The 15,309-nt window shown below is 39.0% G+C and overlaps 1 protein-coding gene across 1 annotated transcript; it reads left to right on the top strand.

Moving 5' to 3' along the window:
- The first annotated feature begins 126 nt into the window (after nt 1–126).
- MCEE (methylmalonyl-CoA epimerase) lies at nt 127–8,994 on the top strand. The gene is made up of 3 exons (XM_056346227.1): nt 127–226; nt 5,197–5,537; nt 8,798–8,994. Exons 1-3 carry the CDS (start codon nt 196–198, stop codon nt 8,948–8,950), a joined length of 525 nt encoding a protein of 174 aa, XP_056202202.1. The 5' UTR covers nt 127–195; the 3' UTR covers nt 8,951–8,994.
- Nucleotides 8,995–15,309: the final 6,315 nt, after the last annotated feature.

A 15,309-nucleotide genomic window follows, 5' to 3' on the forward strand; every position in this document is an offset into this window, starting at 1 on the left:
TTTCTCGCATCACTGGCAGGGCAGGCCCCGCCGCGCCGCTCCGGTAACACAGCCCCGGGCTGTCCCCCGCCCAGGGCCGGCCGAGGGGCGGCGGGGCACCGGGCACAGGCCGCCGCCATGTTGCCGGCGGGGGGCGGTGGGTGCCCCACGCGCAGGCCCCGCCCCGCCTGCGGGCGCGAGCGGCGGGGCGGCGAGATGGCGGCGTCCCTCGGGCGCGCGGCGGCCGGTAACGGGGCGGCCCGGCGGGGCGGGGCGGCCGCGGGGCGCTGAGGGGCCCGCTCCGGCCTGGGGCTGCTGCCCCTCGGCGGCGGGCGGTGGGCGCGCTGGGCCGGGCGGGACCGCGCCGGGCGGCACCGCGCCGGGCGGCGGGGCCGAGGCGCTCCGGGAGCGCCTCAGCGGCCCCAGCACGACGGAATAGCCGCCATAAACGACCCCGCGTGTTCCCGCCGGGCGGCAGGTGCGGCGCTGGCCGACATTGTCTGGCTTGGCGTGAGCTTGGGCAGCAGCCCAGCCTGCATTCCTAGGGCGCCAGGAGCGGCGCGGCTCCCGAAGGTGCAGTTTGGAGGGCAAATGCAAAACCACCTCCGGCTCGTCACCCCCGCTACGGCGGGGCCGTTCGCTCTCCGTAGTAGTATGTGGTAGCATGTAGGGGCAGGTTCAGCTCCCGTACGTAAACCACACGGTTGTACTCAGTAGCCACAGCCCGCAGGAGGGGAGTGAAGGAAAGACACCGCTGCCAGTGATGGATCAGCGGGATGCTGGCACCTGGCACCGGCGGTGCCGCTGTGTGATGGCACTGTGATGGGAGAAACCCGTTCTGCAGGCAAGGGAGAGCCTCAGTTCCTAGGAACTAAGCAGCCCGTTGGAGTCCCAAAAGCCACCTCCAGCACAGAGCAGAGCAGCTCTGCGGATGGCCTAAGCCTCATCGGCTGGCGGAGCTTCCCAGATGCTAACGCCTCCTTGGAATTGCTGGGATTTAAGAATGGCCAGACTATGCCCCTTCTCCGTTTGGTCCAGAGCTAATACATGGCCCCTGTATGCCAGACTCCCGATGGTGACAGCATCCTCTCCATCCTTGGGAGTTTTTCTCAACCTGAAATGGTTGACAATTGAGCAGTGCCCAGCGACAGGGTTATTCTCACTGCAACCCACAGTTGTGTCACCTCCCCACAGATGAACTCGGTCGGATTTGGCTTGTGTTAATTACTTAGCCATTACTGGGGCAATGATCACTGCCCCGCGTAAGGAGCAACAAGCCTATGAATAAATATTTGAAGGATGAGGTTCTCATTTTATGCAGCACTTCAGATTTGTTACTTCATGTTCATAATCTTACAGAACATAAGCCTCAGCTGGTACAACTAACTGCACATGTGTAAATTGATGCGCATAATACTACTAGATCAGTCAAACATTAATAGTATAAACCCCAAACAAATAATTTTAAAAATGTTCTTCAAATGAAGCTGAAGAAGGTAACTTATATTCTGCAGTATCACTGAGGCTAGGAAGCCTGCAATCGTATCTGGGAGCAAGGTCAGCCGAATCTTCTCTAAAGGACAAAATAGCTAGAAAAAATTTAGATTTGGTTGTCAGTGTTTGAAAAATTAGGTCTTAAAAAAAAAAAAAAAACGGTAGGGGCAAATGCTGTGTATACCAGGAGAAGCAAGTGCATGTGTGAATTTGGTCAGCATATGGAAGTTTTTCAAGCACAACAGATGCTTGGATAGATGCTTTAGTCATGGTTTCCATTGGCTTCAAAAGAAGCAGAGAAAATAATTTTTTTTTAGCATAGGAGAAAGTTAAGTATTACTTGAACAATTCTCTTAAGTCAGTGGAGAAATGCTTTTCTGATTGAAGAATTTAGCCACAACAGTTAATAGGACTGGTTCTGTGATATATGCATAAATAAAAGTATTTCTTTCCTGAAACATGGAAGTGATGGGGTTTCAGTCTGAAGTTTGCAGAAAAGATTTCTTTTTCACTGTCAGGTCACTTGTGATTATTGGGTTAGAAGACTAGAATTTTAAGTAACTAATCTATATAGTTACTAATCTATATAATGCAAGAAAACCACAAATGCTTTCAGTCAATTCATACTGGTAATTCTGGGTTTAAAAATAAAGCTCTGTGTGCATATGACTAGAGCTAAGATGAATTCACAAGACTTCATACAATAAAATACATTAAAAAAACCCCCAAACCTGCAAAAGAGTCCTCTGCCCCTACATGCAGGAAAAATATGTGGAGTGTTACCACCCAGTCCATTAAGTAAGAGGAGGAAATATAGAGATGCATAAATAATATTGTCATATGAGCAGGCATTTAAGCATCTTTGACTTTACAAGAATTCTAGGAATATACTTCACTTCTTCAATCTATTATCTTTCCAGAAAACACCAGAAAAAAAAACACATTTATTGGGCAGAACCCAACAGGAGTAGCATTTTCTATTACTTTTGTTCTTGCTTCAGTAATATCTGAGTAACAGTCTGCATCTCTGTGTTCTGTCAATTTACTTGAAAATTGACAAAGTACAAATTAAATTGTAATAGCCGTGTAGTCATATGCCCTGTGTCAAGTACAGCAAGAATTATGGATGTGAGATGTAAAAAAGAATGGGGAAAATCCTAGCTTTTCCCATCAGTAAAAGACTGCTTGAAAAATCTGCATTAATAGTATTTGTACTGAACTGTGGTCTGTTAATATTTAGAAGAAGGAATTAAACAATAAAAGGTTCTAGGAAGCACAACAAATTATATAGTACGTAGTCCTTATCTTTCAAATTATTTTTGTCTTTTGGAGAATACTGACTTGTTCTAAGTGGATGAGTATCACTTGCTTCAGCAAGACTAATCAAGTCTTACAAAGTTGTTGTAGGAAACAGAGCTACTTAGGTAGAATCTTAGCTGGACAGAAAAGACTGTGTGGCGGGTATTTAGCTTTTAGAAATTTTTTAATACATTATTAACTGGTGATCTGGTCAAACTCTAGTTAATGCCTCTATTTATGCCAACTAGATACTGCATGTTTCTCATTTTGTAGATTACAGCATTGCTTGCTTAGGCAATTGCTTTGTTCACCCCTGATACAGTTGCAGTTAGATGGCAAGTCTGTATACAAAATAGTTTCAGCTTAGACATTTGAGAAACAAGAATGTTTCTTCTGTGTAGAAGTTGCTAGGGGATTTTCTTTTAATATGTAAAACGCTGAAAAGTACTTGGGAGATGCTGAGTTGCTCTACTATTCCAGTATGATAGCCTAAAGGTAACAAAGTGAAAAATAATTGTCCAGACCTTCTGGCTGTGATGAAGTAGATGACAGGATGTACTGTGTGAAAGGCTGGCAAGAAATACTCCAGGGCAGTTACTTGCACAACTGGACAAGCTTCTGGAAATACTTAATGTAGGATGCTGATTTAGTATTATCAAAAGATTCTGAATAGACTTAATTTTGTGATACTAAGTCTTTGGAAGTATGTACATTGTACATTGGAATTTTAAGTCTCAAATACACACAAACACTTCAACTTCTATCACAGCACAATGCTCATAAAAGCTTAAATTTAAGGACTGCATCAGTTGTCTTTGCAAAGAAAAATTAACTTATAGCTGTAGAGTCTTGATTTCCTGTGAAATGGTAGTTCTCAGTTTCATACAGTGAAGGTAGCTGATCAATTACAACTACTACTAATCTTAAAGAGTATGAAGAATCTGAAAAAACGCAAGCCAGGCTTTCCTCAGTGTATTGCAGAGCATCCAGAATCTCAGTGCAACCCTGGCGCAATCTCTTAGCAAAATGGTACATTTGTGAATTTAAAGCTAAGAATGCCTCAAAGACTTCCGAAATGCTGAGATGCCTCTAGCTTGGCTTTGAGGCATTGGGATCTCTGACATGGCCTAAAGCAAACTGGCATGAAATTAAGATGCAGCTTTTATGATTATATCCTTTCATCTAATTCTAGTTCTGGTGCTAGAAGCAACTGATATGATCACAATTTCTCCCCCACAGCCAATTTCTCCAGATTCTAGTAGTCTGACAGATTAATTTTTAATGTACAACATTCGTAGGTATTCTCATTTTATATATTTTTTTGTTACTTAAAAAAAAAATAACAGGCAACCTAAACCTATTTGTTAGCAACACAGCAATCTGGAACAGATAGTGCCAAGTTCAGTACTGCCATGTCAGAGCAGTCAGTGAAGAGTTCTGGAGATCATCTCTGCATTTTTTCATGACACTCCATGAAATATGGACAACTCCATGAAACATCGAGTTTCTCCATGACTTCATCTTTTGTCTCCATGTTAGCCTTTACCTTTGTGTCATATGGTCATTCAGTATTTTTTTATAATTACCTTTACATATATGATGAGCCAAGTCATACCCTTTTTCTTTTACAAGTCATGCTGAAGTCAGTGGCACTTGTTACATTAAAAAAGCTATTATGATGTTGACCTTTTAAAGATAATCTTTGAATTATTATTGGTCAGTTGGACATACTGTTCACAGTACTTAGAACGGAAATACTTCTAAGCATCTTGAAACAGATCAGAGAAACAAAGTATTAGACCTGTATGGCATACAAAAAGCAGGAGAGGCAAATGACTTAACCATTGGAGAAAGTAAGAAATCAAACTTGGGAGATTTTACAATTCCTTAAGCCTCAGCTTAAGCCTCAACATGACATTTCTTTCCTTGCTGGAGTTAGTTTGTTCGTTCTGACAACTGAGAGCTCAAGTCTTTTATCTTTTGGATCTTGCAGTATCAGTTCTGTCCCAGGCTTTGTTTTTTTCTTGTTTGTTTTTTATAATTTCTAGATATATAGCTATATCCTAATTTCTTTATTTTGTAGAAGCTCTGAAAAATTTGGAAGTCACTTTTAAGAACATTATACAGTTGAACATTAAATTTGGCCATGTATTATTCTTTTTAACAGGCATATGTAAGCATTTACACCAAGTCCATGTGTGTTGGTTTTTTTTTAATCTTCTGAATAATTACATAGTCTCTGAAAAAATTCTTCCTTGAGCCGTTAGTACTACAGAATAATTCTTTCCTTGGTCTCAGTCTAGTTTCAGCTTTGCACACTGGTGTGCTTATGACACAGGAGTTATATAGGCCTTATTAAAATGAGAAAGATATTGGTACTTTCTCAAAAGCATTGTATCGGTGCTGTTCATTTTTTTTTTTCAGGGCTTCTTATCAGATGGCAGACTTCAGCTCCCACAGTACGAACTCTATCATCATCTAATTCCTTTTCTCAAAACATTCCAAGCGGTTTGTGGAAACTGGGCCGACTTAATCATGTAGCAATTGCAGTACCTGATTTGGAGAAAGCTCAGTCCTTGTATAAAGATGTGTTAGGAGCACAGGTCAGTGAGACTGTTGCTCTTCCCGAACACGGTGTCTACACTGTTTTTGTGGAGCTGGGAAATACCAAGCTGGAACTTCTACATCCTTTAGGAGACAGAAGCCCCATTGCAAGCTTTCTGCAAAAAAACAAGACTGGAGGAATGCATCATATTTGCATTGAGGTATTTTAACACAGTGTATCATATTATAAGATAGAGATATTAAAGTATGCGTAATTTTTTTCATAGGTTTGACCTCTGTCAAGAACAAATATATGAGGCTGTCATATTTCTGAAGTCTTAAACGTGCCTTTTTTCTATTTTGGAAATCACAGTTCAATTTCATGAGCAATCTGATAATTTTTTCCTCTTCTGTGCTATAAAGCTTAAACTGGGGAGGGGAGGGTTAAGTATCCAGTGTGGAAAGTGGTCCAGCCCAAGGGCTTTCAAAGAGTGTTTGACAAGTGTCAACTTTCTGACATAGAAAGGTCATAATCTGGAAGAAGATGGAATTGTAAGTTTAAGCTAAGGCATCATTTAGATTTTCAGAAGTTTGTTCCTGTTTGATATTCAGCTGATAATTATATACGGAAGTCAAAAAAGATTGTCAAGTTGTACTTACTAAACAGCAGTAAAGTCTCCAGAGTTTCTTCTGTCCCTCAAAGAGAGATTGGTCTGGAAGCACATAAAATGTAAAGGTGCTGAGTAAAGTAAAATTTTTTATTTAGTATACTCATGGTTTAGTGTAGGTGTTTGCTGTAAACTTTCATGCTGCTGCCCATGATACATGTTTTTAATATTTTATAGATCTGAGTCTTGCAAACTTTATTATTTCAGGCAAAGTGTTAATAATAAAAAGTAATGAGATTACTGATGTGAGTAAAATTTGTTTTCAGAATACAGATATAAAGACCAGTGTTTGCAGTTGCATGCTTTCATTGAGAATTCAAAAATTTGCATACATACAGGCATTGCAATCCTTCTTACATTAAGTTTGTCTATTTGCAGATATTCAAGAATGAGAAAATTAATTCTGTTTAAATTGACCTTAAATTCTATTGCTAAGCAGTTCTGTTGCAGAAATGTGAGTCCTCAGCTGAGCTTAGCAGATGGGAGGTGTAGAAGAAAGAAGTGATTTGCAGTAAGACTGAAAAAAACCTCTAGCCCTCTGTAAGAAGTTGTAGGCAATTTCTCAGCAAAATGAGCAAAAAGCTCCCAAGCGTTTCAAGTATATGTCATCCCTTTTAAGACTTTTCCAGAAATATTTGTTACCAGCTGAAATTGTTTTATGTAGATCTCCATTTTGTATGAGAGATCATCTTGTTGCAGATAAACCAAAGATGGCTGGCCAAGGGAAGCCATACCATTAATCATGAAAATTGAGAAGAATGGGACATGTTAATTATACCCTGTTAGACAATGTAGAAGTGTTGTGTTAAAAAAGAAAATTTGCAACTGTATACAGTAGGTCAAGCAAGCCAGGAGTCATAATCAGCAGTTGATTTCCATTAATTGGGTGAGATAGTGCTACTTGCAGCCACATTTTCCTAAATGAAGTCTTGTAACTCACTAATAGATTCTTTAGGGGGGGGGGAATTAGGAAAAATGTTGTCCTAAGTCCCTCATGTTTGTCTCCATGTAAAAACAAATGGAAGACTGTTGACTAATTTACATGGAGAAAAAAGCAATCCATTGTTGACCTGCTGTTTAAATGGGACTGAAAAGAGATTTGGTCACTACCATACTCAATCAAAAAGGTATTAACCTCCTTTCTCCAATTTTCCATTCTCCTCAGAATGGAAAATCTTACAGTTTCAAAGATATGTCATCTTCTGAAGTTGAGCAAAGATAGTTTTCAGAAAAACTATAAAAGAACTTAAGTGACATTTGATTGTTCATTTGAAATTAAAAAATATTTTTTTAGAAATATCTTTCTATGAACAATTTTATTACAAGAAGCTGACTTGTAAAAATTTTTTCCATACTGGAGGGGGAGCCTGATGAGTTTATCAAATTTCTTCCTTCTGTCTTATTATTCAAAGGAAAATTTTAGACATGTATTTTCATAGGTTATTTGTTCCAGACCAAACAAGCATTTCAAGAAACTATTTCTGACCAGCTATAACTGAATGTAATACCCACAATGAAAAGCATGCTGGGCACTTGGTAGAATAAGGGAAAGCGAGCCTGATCCTCTCTTAACACAGATGCACCCACAGGCTTTCCCCTGTTCACTCTCACTGCTTCCTTGGGGATGCAGTAATTCATCCCAGCTGAGCCCAGACACGGTTCTGGTCATCTCTGCAGGACAGGAGCAGCAGCTGCAGTGGCTTTGCTGCTTGGGGAAACATCCTGGGGGGGGTTATGGCATACATTACATGTGCTGCTTTATTTCAGATAAAACTTGACAGGAAGGTTTTTTGGTTTTTTTTTTAGCAGACTGGTAGTTTTATGTAGGAAGAACTGTAGTGAGTTCAGAATTTTCATGGACAAAACTGCTGCAAATGAGTAGCAATTAACTGATGCCTGTTCCTCTGATTTAAAGCTAGGTATCTCCTTCTTTTCTACAATAGCATCATGCAAGTTTATTCACCAAGTTATGCCCAGACACCTCAGTCTTGAAAAAGAAAAATGCTATTATTTTAATTCTAGGTCTTTATTGATTATTGACTATTGGGCTTGCTAAACTGGATGCTAATTTTATTATTTCAAAGAACGAATGCATTTAAGGTTTGGTAAAATTCAAATTTGATGACATGACATCAGACTTTAGCTAACATTACACAGCACAGACATGCTTTTCATAATTATTTCTGCAGGAAAAGAATATGTTAAAGGCTATTATTATAATTAAGTTCAACAGGAAAACCAGGTCATATTTTTGTATGTTTCTGATTATTCCAAGTTTTTTCCTGGGAAACTTTATGAAGCTTAACCTACTCAGAAAGAGGGAGGATATATAAATCTAAAAGGGACTCTTCTCTTTCTGGCCATTGCCCTCCCTTTCCAAGAGCATCTAATTAGTCAGTGTTCTGTCATCACTTAGACAGGGAGGCATTTTTCTTTAGTTATTGATAGTTTGAAAGCAATATAATCTTCTTAGTAATAGTAATGCATAGTTTAGATTATTTATGGAGTCCTTATGAAGTAACAACATAAAAAAATTAATGGGCTTTGTGCATGAGTGATTTTTGCTTAATAATTTCTTGAATACAGCACAATCTATTTAAACAATATTTGATAAAGTCTTCAAATAGCAAATGCAAACATTGTAGGGTTTTTAAGACTAGATGTTTTAAAACTTTTATAACTGAATTTATTTTCAGAGTTATAATTTAGGAATAACATTTTAGTAAGGAATTATATTATTGCTTCTAAATGTAGAATGTGCATACTACAGTGTAATATGTTAATTTGTGTGAACTGTATTTTTCTTTTATAAGGTTGATGACATAAAAGCAGCTATGACAGAACTGAAGAAAAAAAAGATACGAATATTGAGTGAAGAGCCAAAAATAGGTGCACATGGCAAACCTGTGATTTTTCTTCACCCTAAAGATTGCCATGGAGTCCTTGTGGAACTTGAGCAAGCTTGAGCTGTAATATTCATAAATAAAACAATAGATTAGTTGTGAAGTTACTGAGCTGGTGCTGGGAATATTGATGTGGTATTCAGTCTTTACAAGTTCACTGTAGCTCCCATGGATTAAGTACAGCTTTTGAGAACTGAAATAGTGCTACACATTTAGGGTTGTTTTCTTCTTCTTCTTGTTGATCTGATTTTCAGAATTAATATGTTGACATTTCTTGAATTCTCTGTGATTCTGAAGACAAATACATAAGCCAAGTTACATATGTAACATAGTAATTTATGTTCTGTTGTCTCATGTTTGCAGCATGATTTTTACCTCTGTAACCACAGAAACTGTACAGCTTCTAGGTCAACCCACATTATATTGTTCTACATTTCAGAGCAGAGACCCACTTCTCAGTATAGCTTTAGATATTCCCTTTAGAAATAAAGGGAAAACGAACATTGTATTTTCTGTTTTCACCATTCACCATCTGTGCTTCACACTGATTGATTGGTTCATGTAATAAAAAAATCCATATGTTGTTGTATGGGTGTCTGCAATCAGTAAGTACGTTTTCCTTGGCGTAACAATTACTGCCAAGGAAGTTACCATGCATAAATCAGCATTTAGTTGTTTTATGAACTCTGTGGCTAGGCAGGCAATGCAACAAAAGTACCTGGAAAATTATTTGCCTGAAATATATTTCAGACTGTAATATACTTGTCACATTTTATTTTTTTCAGGCATTGACTATTGGTTTTTCAGGCTTTACCCATAGGAAGATACCTGGGAGAGACCTGAACAAATGGCAATTAATCTTTCCACATACTTTATAAATACAGTTTTCCTATGCAAAAGCACTTACAAAATCAGTGGAAAACACAAGCCGCGTATGTCTTGGTTATGTATGCTGTCCTTAACATTAGAGAGCATGCCAGGATGCTTTATGTTTCTGACAGACTGCAGTCACAATTTGTTGACTTATTCATGGACAGACTTTACTGGTGTATGTTATGCAAGCAGTGTTTGTCCTAATACTTTCTTTTATAGGTTTGTTTTGACATGTCAGCTGTAGAAATAGAAGACTTGCCGTTTCTCTCTAGTTTTCTTACTCCTTAAAAGTAATATTTTTTCCTAGCTAAACCACAAGAACTTTTTATTTTCCTACATCTCTGTATATACAGTGAATAGTTTCAGCTTGATATGAAGGAAGTTCATTTTAGTCAAGAATTTTTACTTAATGGAAATGGAATTATTTGTGTTCTGTGTCATGTTTGCTACAACAAAATACAAGTATAATGTTGACCTGAGATGTAACCAGGGCTTTAAAGACACTGATGCTTCCTCATGAATTTCACTTCTGAAAAAAACTCTGCAAAGCCATGCATTTTTTAAAACTAGATAGTTTTGTATTCAAAATAAATAGTCCTTCTATCATATTTTAAGAAAAATACAGTCTTCTGCAGGGTTCCTACATTTTATCAAATCAGTATTTAGAGGCTAGTTTGTGATCTAAATTCTAGGTTGTTTGAGTTTAGAATTCCTAAGACTTATGATGGCAAAGCAGGATGATTTGATATTTCTGAAATATGATTCTGTTGTTCTAGGAGACATTCTGTTAGCAAAGCTGCTTTTGTCTTTCCATTCTTTCAAAGATGGGGAGGCATCTTTTCTGCAAAACTAACATAGGAATGCCAAGACTGGAAGCCTTGCTGGTTACATGTCAAGATAATTGAACAGAAGTCTTTGAACCTAATACCCTTCGTTTGGTGCAACAGAAAACAGGGCAGTCCTCCCTAGGTTTATACTCCATTTCTTTGTCCTGTCTGAAGGAGATGGAATTTTGTGTATGGCATGTATCAATACACTCAGAATAAGAGATTGATACAGTACTAGGGAATGGAGATTTTGAGTGAACGATACTGCACTTGCCTCATTGTGATCCCCACCTTAATAGCAGAAAGAGATTTGCAACATTTTTAGCTAGTAACCAGCAATTTTCCTGACTGCAGTGAGGTTGCCTAGCACTAAGTCAGCTGGTGTATTTTGTTCATCATAAGTGTCGTGCTCCTATCTCACTCACAGCTTACACATTTCATCAGAGTCCTCCTAAGTCGGACATCAAGATATTAACAAAAAAACACACCCCCACACACCCCCCCAAAAAAAAAAAAAAAGAGAGAGTTTAGGTCTGCAAAATTAGTCAGTACCCAAACCTGAGGCAAGCTTATTACAAGCTCTTACCATTTGGTGTGATCAAAGCCCCTTACTAGTCTGGGTACGTGCTACCAGATAAAAGAATTTCCACCTCTAGAGTTATAGACTTGGAAGGACTAGCCAAGAGAGCTGAACAGCTGAAGAATCTGAAGACAGCTAACATGCCTTGAGAGACGTTTTCTGTTCATAAGCCTAGCTCCCATAGACTTCAGTGGGAACAGGATCAGCCCCTACACTTGTAACAAACTTCTAGTCCTTAATCTTACACAAGGGAACCTTCACAAGTCATTCTTTGTTCTGACTTACTAAAGGTTGGGGGAGGTGGGTTAGATATATGGGCCTTACCCTTTGTCACTGCCATGATTATAAAAGGAGAATAACATCAAGAAAAACGGAAATTCAGGGATGGAAACTGCAGCAATAGAGAACTATGATTTGTTTCTTCCAGTGGAGGGACACTTAATGATATACCCCAGTTGCACCAGGTATGGTGCACTGCTGGAAGGAGCAACAGTGATTCAAATAACTGGAGCCTGATTGTTAGTTCAGAAGGGAATTAGACTTGCTGTTGGGTATTTTTTTTCCCAAAGGGTTGAGTGAAACCTTCTTTCCTGATAATGTCAAGCTTTTCAGAAGATGAAGTGTTAATATTTTGCCAGTGAATTTTCTCACATTTGTGAGGTCATTTGTCAAGTGCAAGTTCCCTGTTCTAATGTCTCCCAGTGCCTTCTTTCCCTTCTGAGTTCAAGCATGTTCCTATTTTATGCTGCCTAAGGCAGATGAGACCCATTTTTCTGGACTCCATCAACATTACTCAGGCAGCAAAAGGGCTCATCGTTAAATGATATGAAGTATCTTTTTTTACTTCCTCTATGCAACTCTCAAGTCTCTTCTAGGTGTTAGGAGGAGAACAGGCTGCAGAATTAATCCCATTCCATATAATGAGGCAAACCTAGAAGCAAACAAAAAGCTGAGAAATAACTAACTAAATGCCTTTTAAAAGCTAAGCTTACAGTTTTGCAAATCTGCAAAAACTCTGGCCTTGTCACGCTTATAATGCAGTTAATTCACTGGAATTAAAAAAGTGCAAACACTGGCTATTTCATTCTGAATTCAATCACTTTCATTATTACTGTATTTGCCCAATTTATCACAAGTTTGGGGAGAATGTACTCTTATCACGATGCCACAGCTACAGTGCCTTGATACAATTAACACAGCCTGAAAATTTAGAAAGCTGTGAATGAATTACAAGAGGAACTGAAGACGGCACTTGCTTCTGCAGTCTACTTCCTGGGTGGATAATACTTCTGTGTTTAATGCTGAGACCAGAGTTTACTTTCTTAATGCACATGCAGAAGCATTGCTGTTTGTATTTAAGGACGGTCCTGGGATTTGGACTTTATTGCTAAGATAGGTGAATGGAAGTTGATATAACGAAGGAAGTCTCACAGAAAGACCAGGAGACATGGAAGTGTTTACAATATCTAGTTGAGGTACTTACAAGTAGGTGCTCTGAATGAGTTCCTTGGTGCTTCATTTGATTCTTTCCTTACAAGAGATTCTTCCTGTAGTGATCTGACTTGGGTTTGTTGGACTGAAGAACACTTAATAAGAGAAAAAAGTTAAAGAGTTAATTGTTTCAATAAATATGCGATTGTTTTATGAAAACAGTTGTCATGTTGGCCAAATGAGGAGACTACAAAACAGAAGAAATCCTTAAAACGGTAGCCCTGGTGCTTCTCATAAGGGTGCTGGGTGGCACTAGACACAGAAAAGTAACTGGCAGTTCAAACTTGGAACATCAAATCATGTAAGATTAATATGGAAATCAAAACTAACAACAATGTATAAATTAATTGGACCAATGCTGACATTTTAAAATGGAAGACCTCACCTTCTTAGGAATGCTAAATGAAATCTGTCACCTCTGATAAGTATTTTCAAAGCACTTTGAACATTTTATGAAATATAGATTTATCTTACTTTGAAGGCGGTGGTTTGCCTCCTGGGATGGTATAATCCTTAAATATCTATAAAATTATGTAATCTATCTGGTTTCATGTTCATTTGCACTGTCTTGCATATGGTTAAACAGCATTGTTAACTGCAAAGTTTATAGTGTAGATTCACAGATGAGAAAGAGTTCTCTCCTAAACATTTAGAAATAATGATACATTTTGAACCACTCCTTGACTTTTCTAGGTGTAATCTAAAGTGATCTTTTAACAGTTGTGCTTTTTTAACATGAAAATAGAAAATAGGTACTAAAATCTTCTGTAAAATAGATCTTTAATGAAGATTTTTACTTATTTTCAACATCGCATTTTTTCTGTAATAAAGATAGGTTTAAACCATTATTTTAAAAACAAAAGTTATGAAGTAACTAGTAACTGTGGGTACTCTGTAGGCATATGTGACAATGCACAGTTTGCATTAAATAGGGGGAATATCCTACTTCTCCATCTGTGGCGGGCTTGTATGGAAAAGATTATTTCTAGGAATTGAAGAGTAGCAGAGACGTGCATTATTGGACTGATATTATGCACCCTATTTTTACCTTTCATTTTGATACATAATTTTCTATAATAACCATCTGTCTGAGTCAGTCTCCAAAATTAGGTAGAGGGAGAATGTTTGTAAGGAACTTAAATTTAAGAAGTTTCAAAATACATCCCACGCCTCTGGGACCCCTGCAGTCTTTGAGAGGTCAGTTGTGGTACTTGCAGCTGCAGTAACTTCAAAAAGAAAACATATATCTGTCCTATCAAGCTGGAATACTGCTTTTGGTATACTGATTGAGAAAGTGAAAACTTCCTTATGCACACGAGGCTACTTCAAGTTAACATTTTTTGAGAATTAATAGTATGAATTAAAACATGATTTGTCAAATATTTAAACAACCCGTCTACAAATCATATGAAACATCCCGTAGCTCTGTGTAAAACACACATACATTAGAGTTTACATAACTTTTGAGTTCTCATTATCTTTAGAAGAGAACCAATATCAGTCAAGTAATTAGGATACAGAAAGGGACAGGTGAGAAAAGTCACTATAGAAAACCATGACAAGAGAATAGCCTTTCAGTAGCAAATGGCAACTCTGTAGTTAGTGATTCTTAACAGAAACCTTTACAACTGAACAAAAAAACAAGAATAAAATCCCCCATGAAATATTGTTTCCAGAAAGGACCTATGCATGTACAGGGAATTTGGCTTGGTGCTAAGGAACTGGTAGAGCTACCCCAGGACAAACAAAAGCACACCAAGTTGGACACACAGCTATTATAATGAACATTAATATCTAGCTGATCTGGAAGAAATATAATTACGACAGCTTTTCACTTTTGCCATCACAAGAAAGACCACTTCTTATACTCAAGAATACCTACAAGTCTCAAATTTGCATACTTATGAGCAAGTCGTGTCATAATTGGCCTAATTAGGAGCACTTGATGTCACATGTTACTTATTTACAAAGAATCACCACCATCACCTAGCTGCGGTAGAAAGCTCTAGTTAACTTTCTAAAAAAAAGGGCCATGGAACCAACTGTGTTTGTCATTCACCGTAAGAAACGTTCTTGAAGAAATCCCCTTCACTGAGCTTTTAAATATTACACGTTGCATCTTCCATTATCTTTCTGGGGGATCTTTGTATTATTTGCACAAGGGCATAAAAATCATTATTTGATCTCATTAATTTGGACATATGATGGAATGTGACCAACTCCAGCGCTGTCCCCTGCTGTAATGGTCAAACTCTGGCATTTAATTTCATTTTTGTTGCACTGGAGCACCTCAAGCAATGGGGAAACTTGAGGTCATGAACTAGCTGGCACTTGGGAATGCGTTTCACAGAAATACAGTCTGGAAGACTCACAGAAACCAACATATGCTATGGCCTGTCATGGAAGCAGGGCCCTGAGGAGCACAGCCCCGAGGTGCAACACCCGGAGGTGCAGGGTGGCCTCACCACGTGTCACAGCGGGCCTGGAGGCCTCCAGCAAACACGCCCGCCTACCCCTGCTGTCCCGCGGCCCATGCTGCAGTGAGCCCCCCCTTGCCGCGGGGCGGCCCCCCGCTGCAGCCCCGGGGTGCAGGCCCCACGCACCCCGCAGCCGCCTCACCTCGGCCTCCGGGGCCGGCCCAGATCCTCCGC

The sequence above is a fragment of the Falco biarmicus genome, chromosome 7 (genome assembly GCF_023638135.1).
Source record: "Falco biarmicus isolate bFalBia1 chromosome 7, bFalBia1.pri, whole genome shotgun sequence".
NCBI lineage: Eukaryota > Metazoa > Chordata > Aves > Falconiformes > Falconidae > Falco > Falco biarmicus.

Bases quoted from the DNA above. Each gene is read 5' to 3' on its own strand.
- MCEE (XM_056346227.1), top strand. From the start codon at position 196: ATGGCGGCGTCCCTCGGGCGCGCGGCGGCCG. The intron at 227-5,196 runs GTAACGGGGCGG...TTTTTTTTTCAG, and splicing joins CCTCGGGCGCGCGGCGGCCG to GGCTTCTTATCAGATGGCAG. The intron at 5,538-8,797 runs GTATTTTAACAC...TTCTTTTATAAG, and splicing joins TGCATCATATTTGCATTGAG to GTTGATGACATAAAAGCAGC.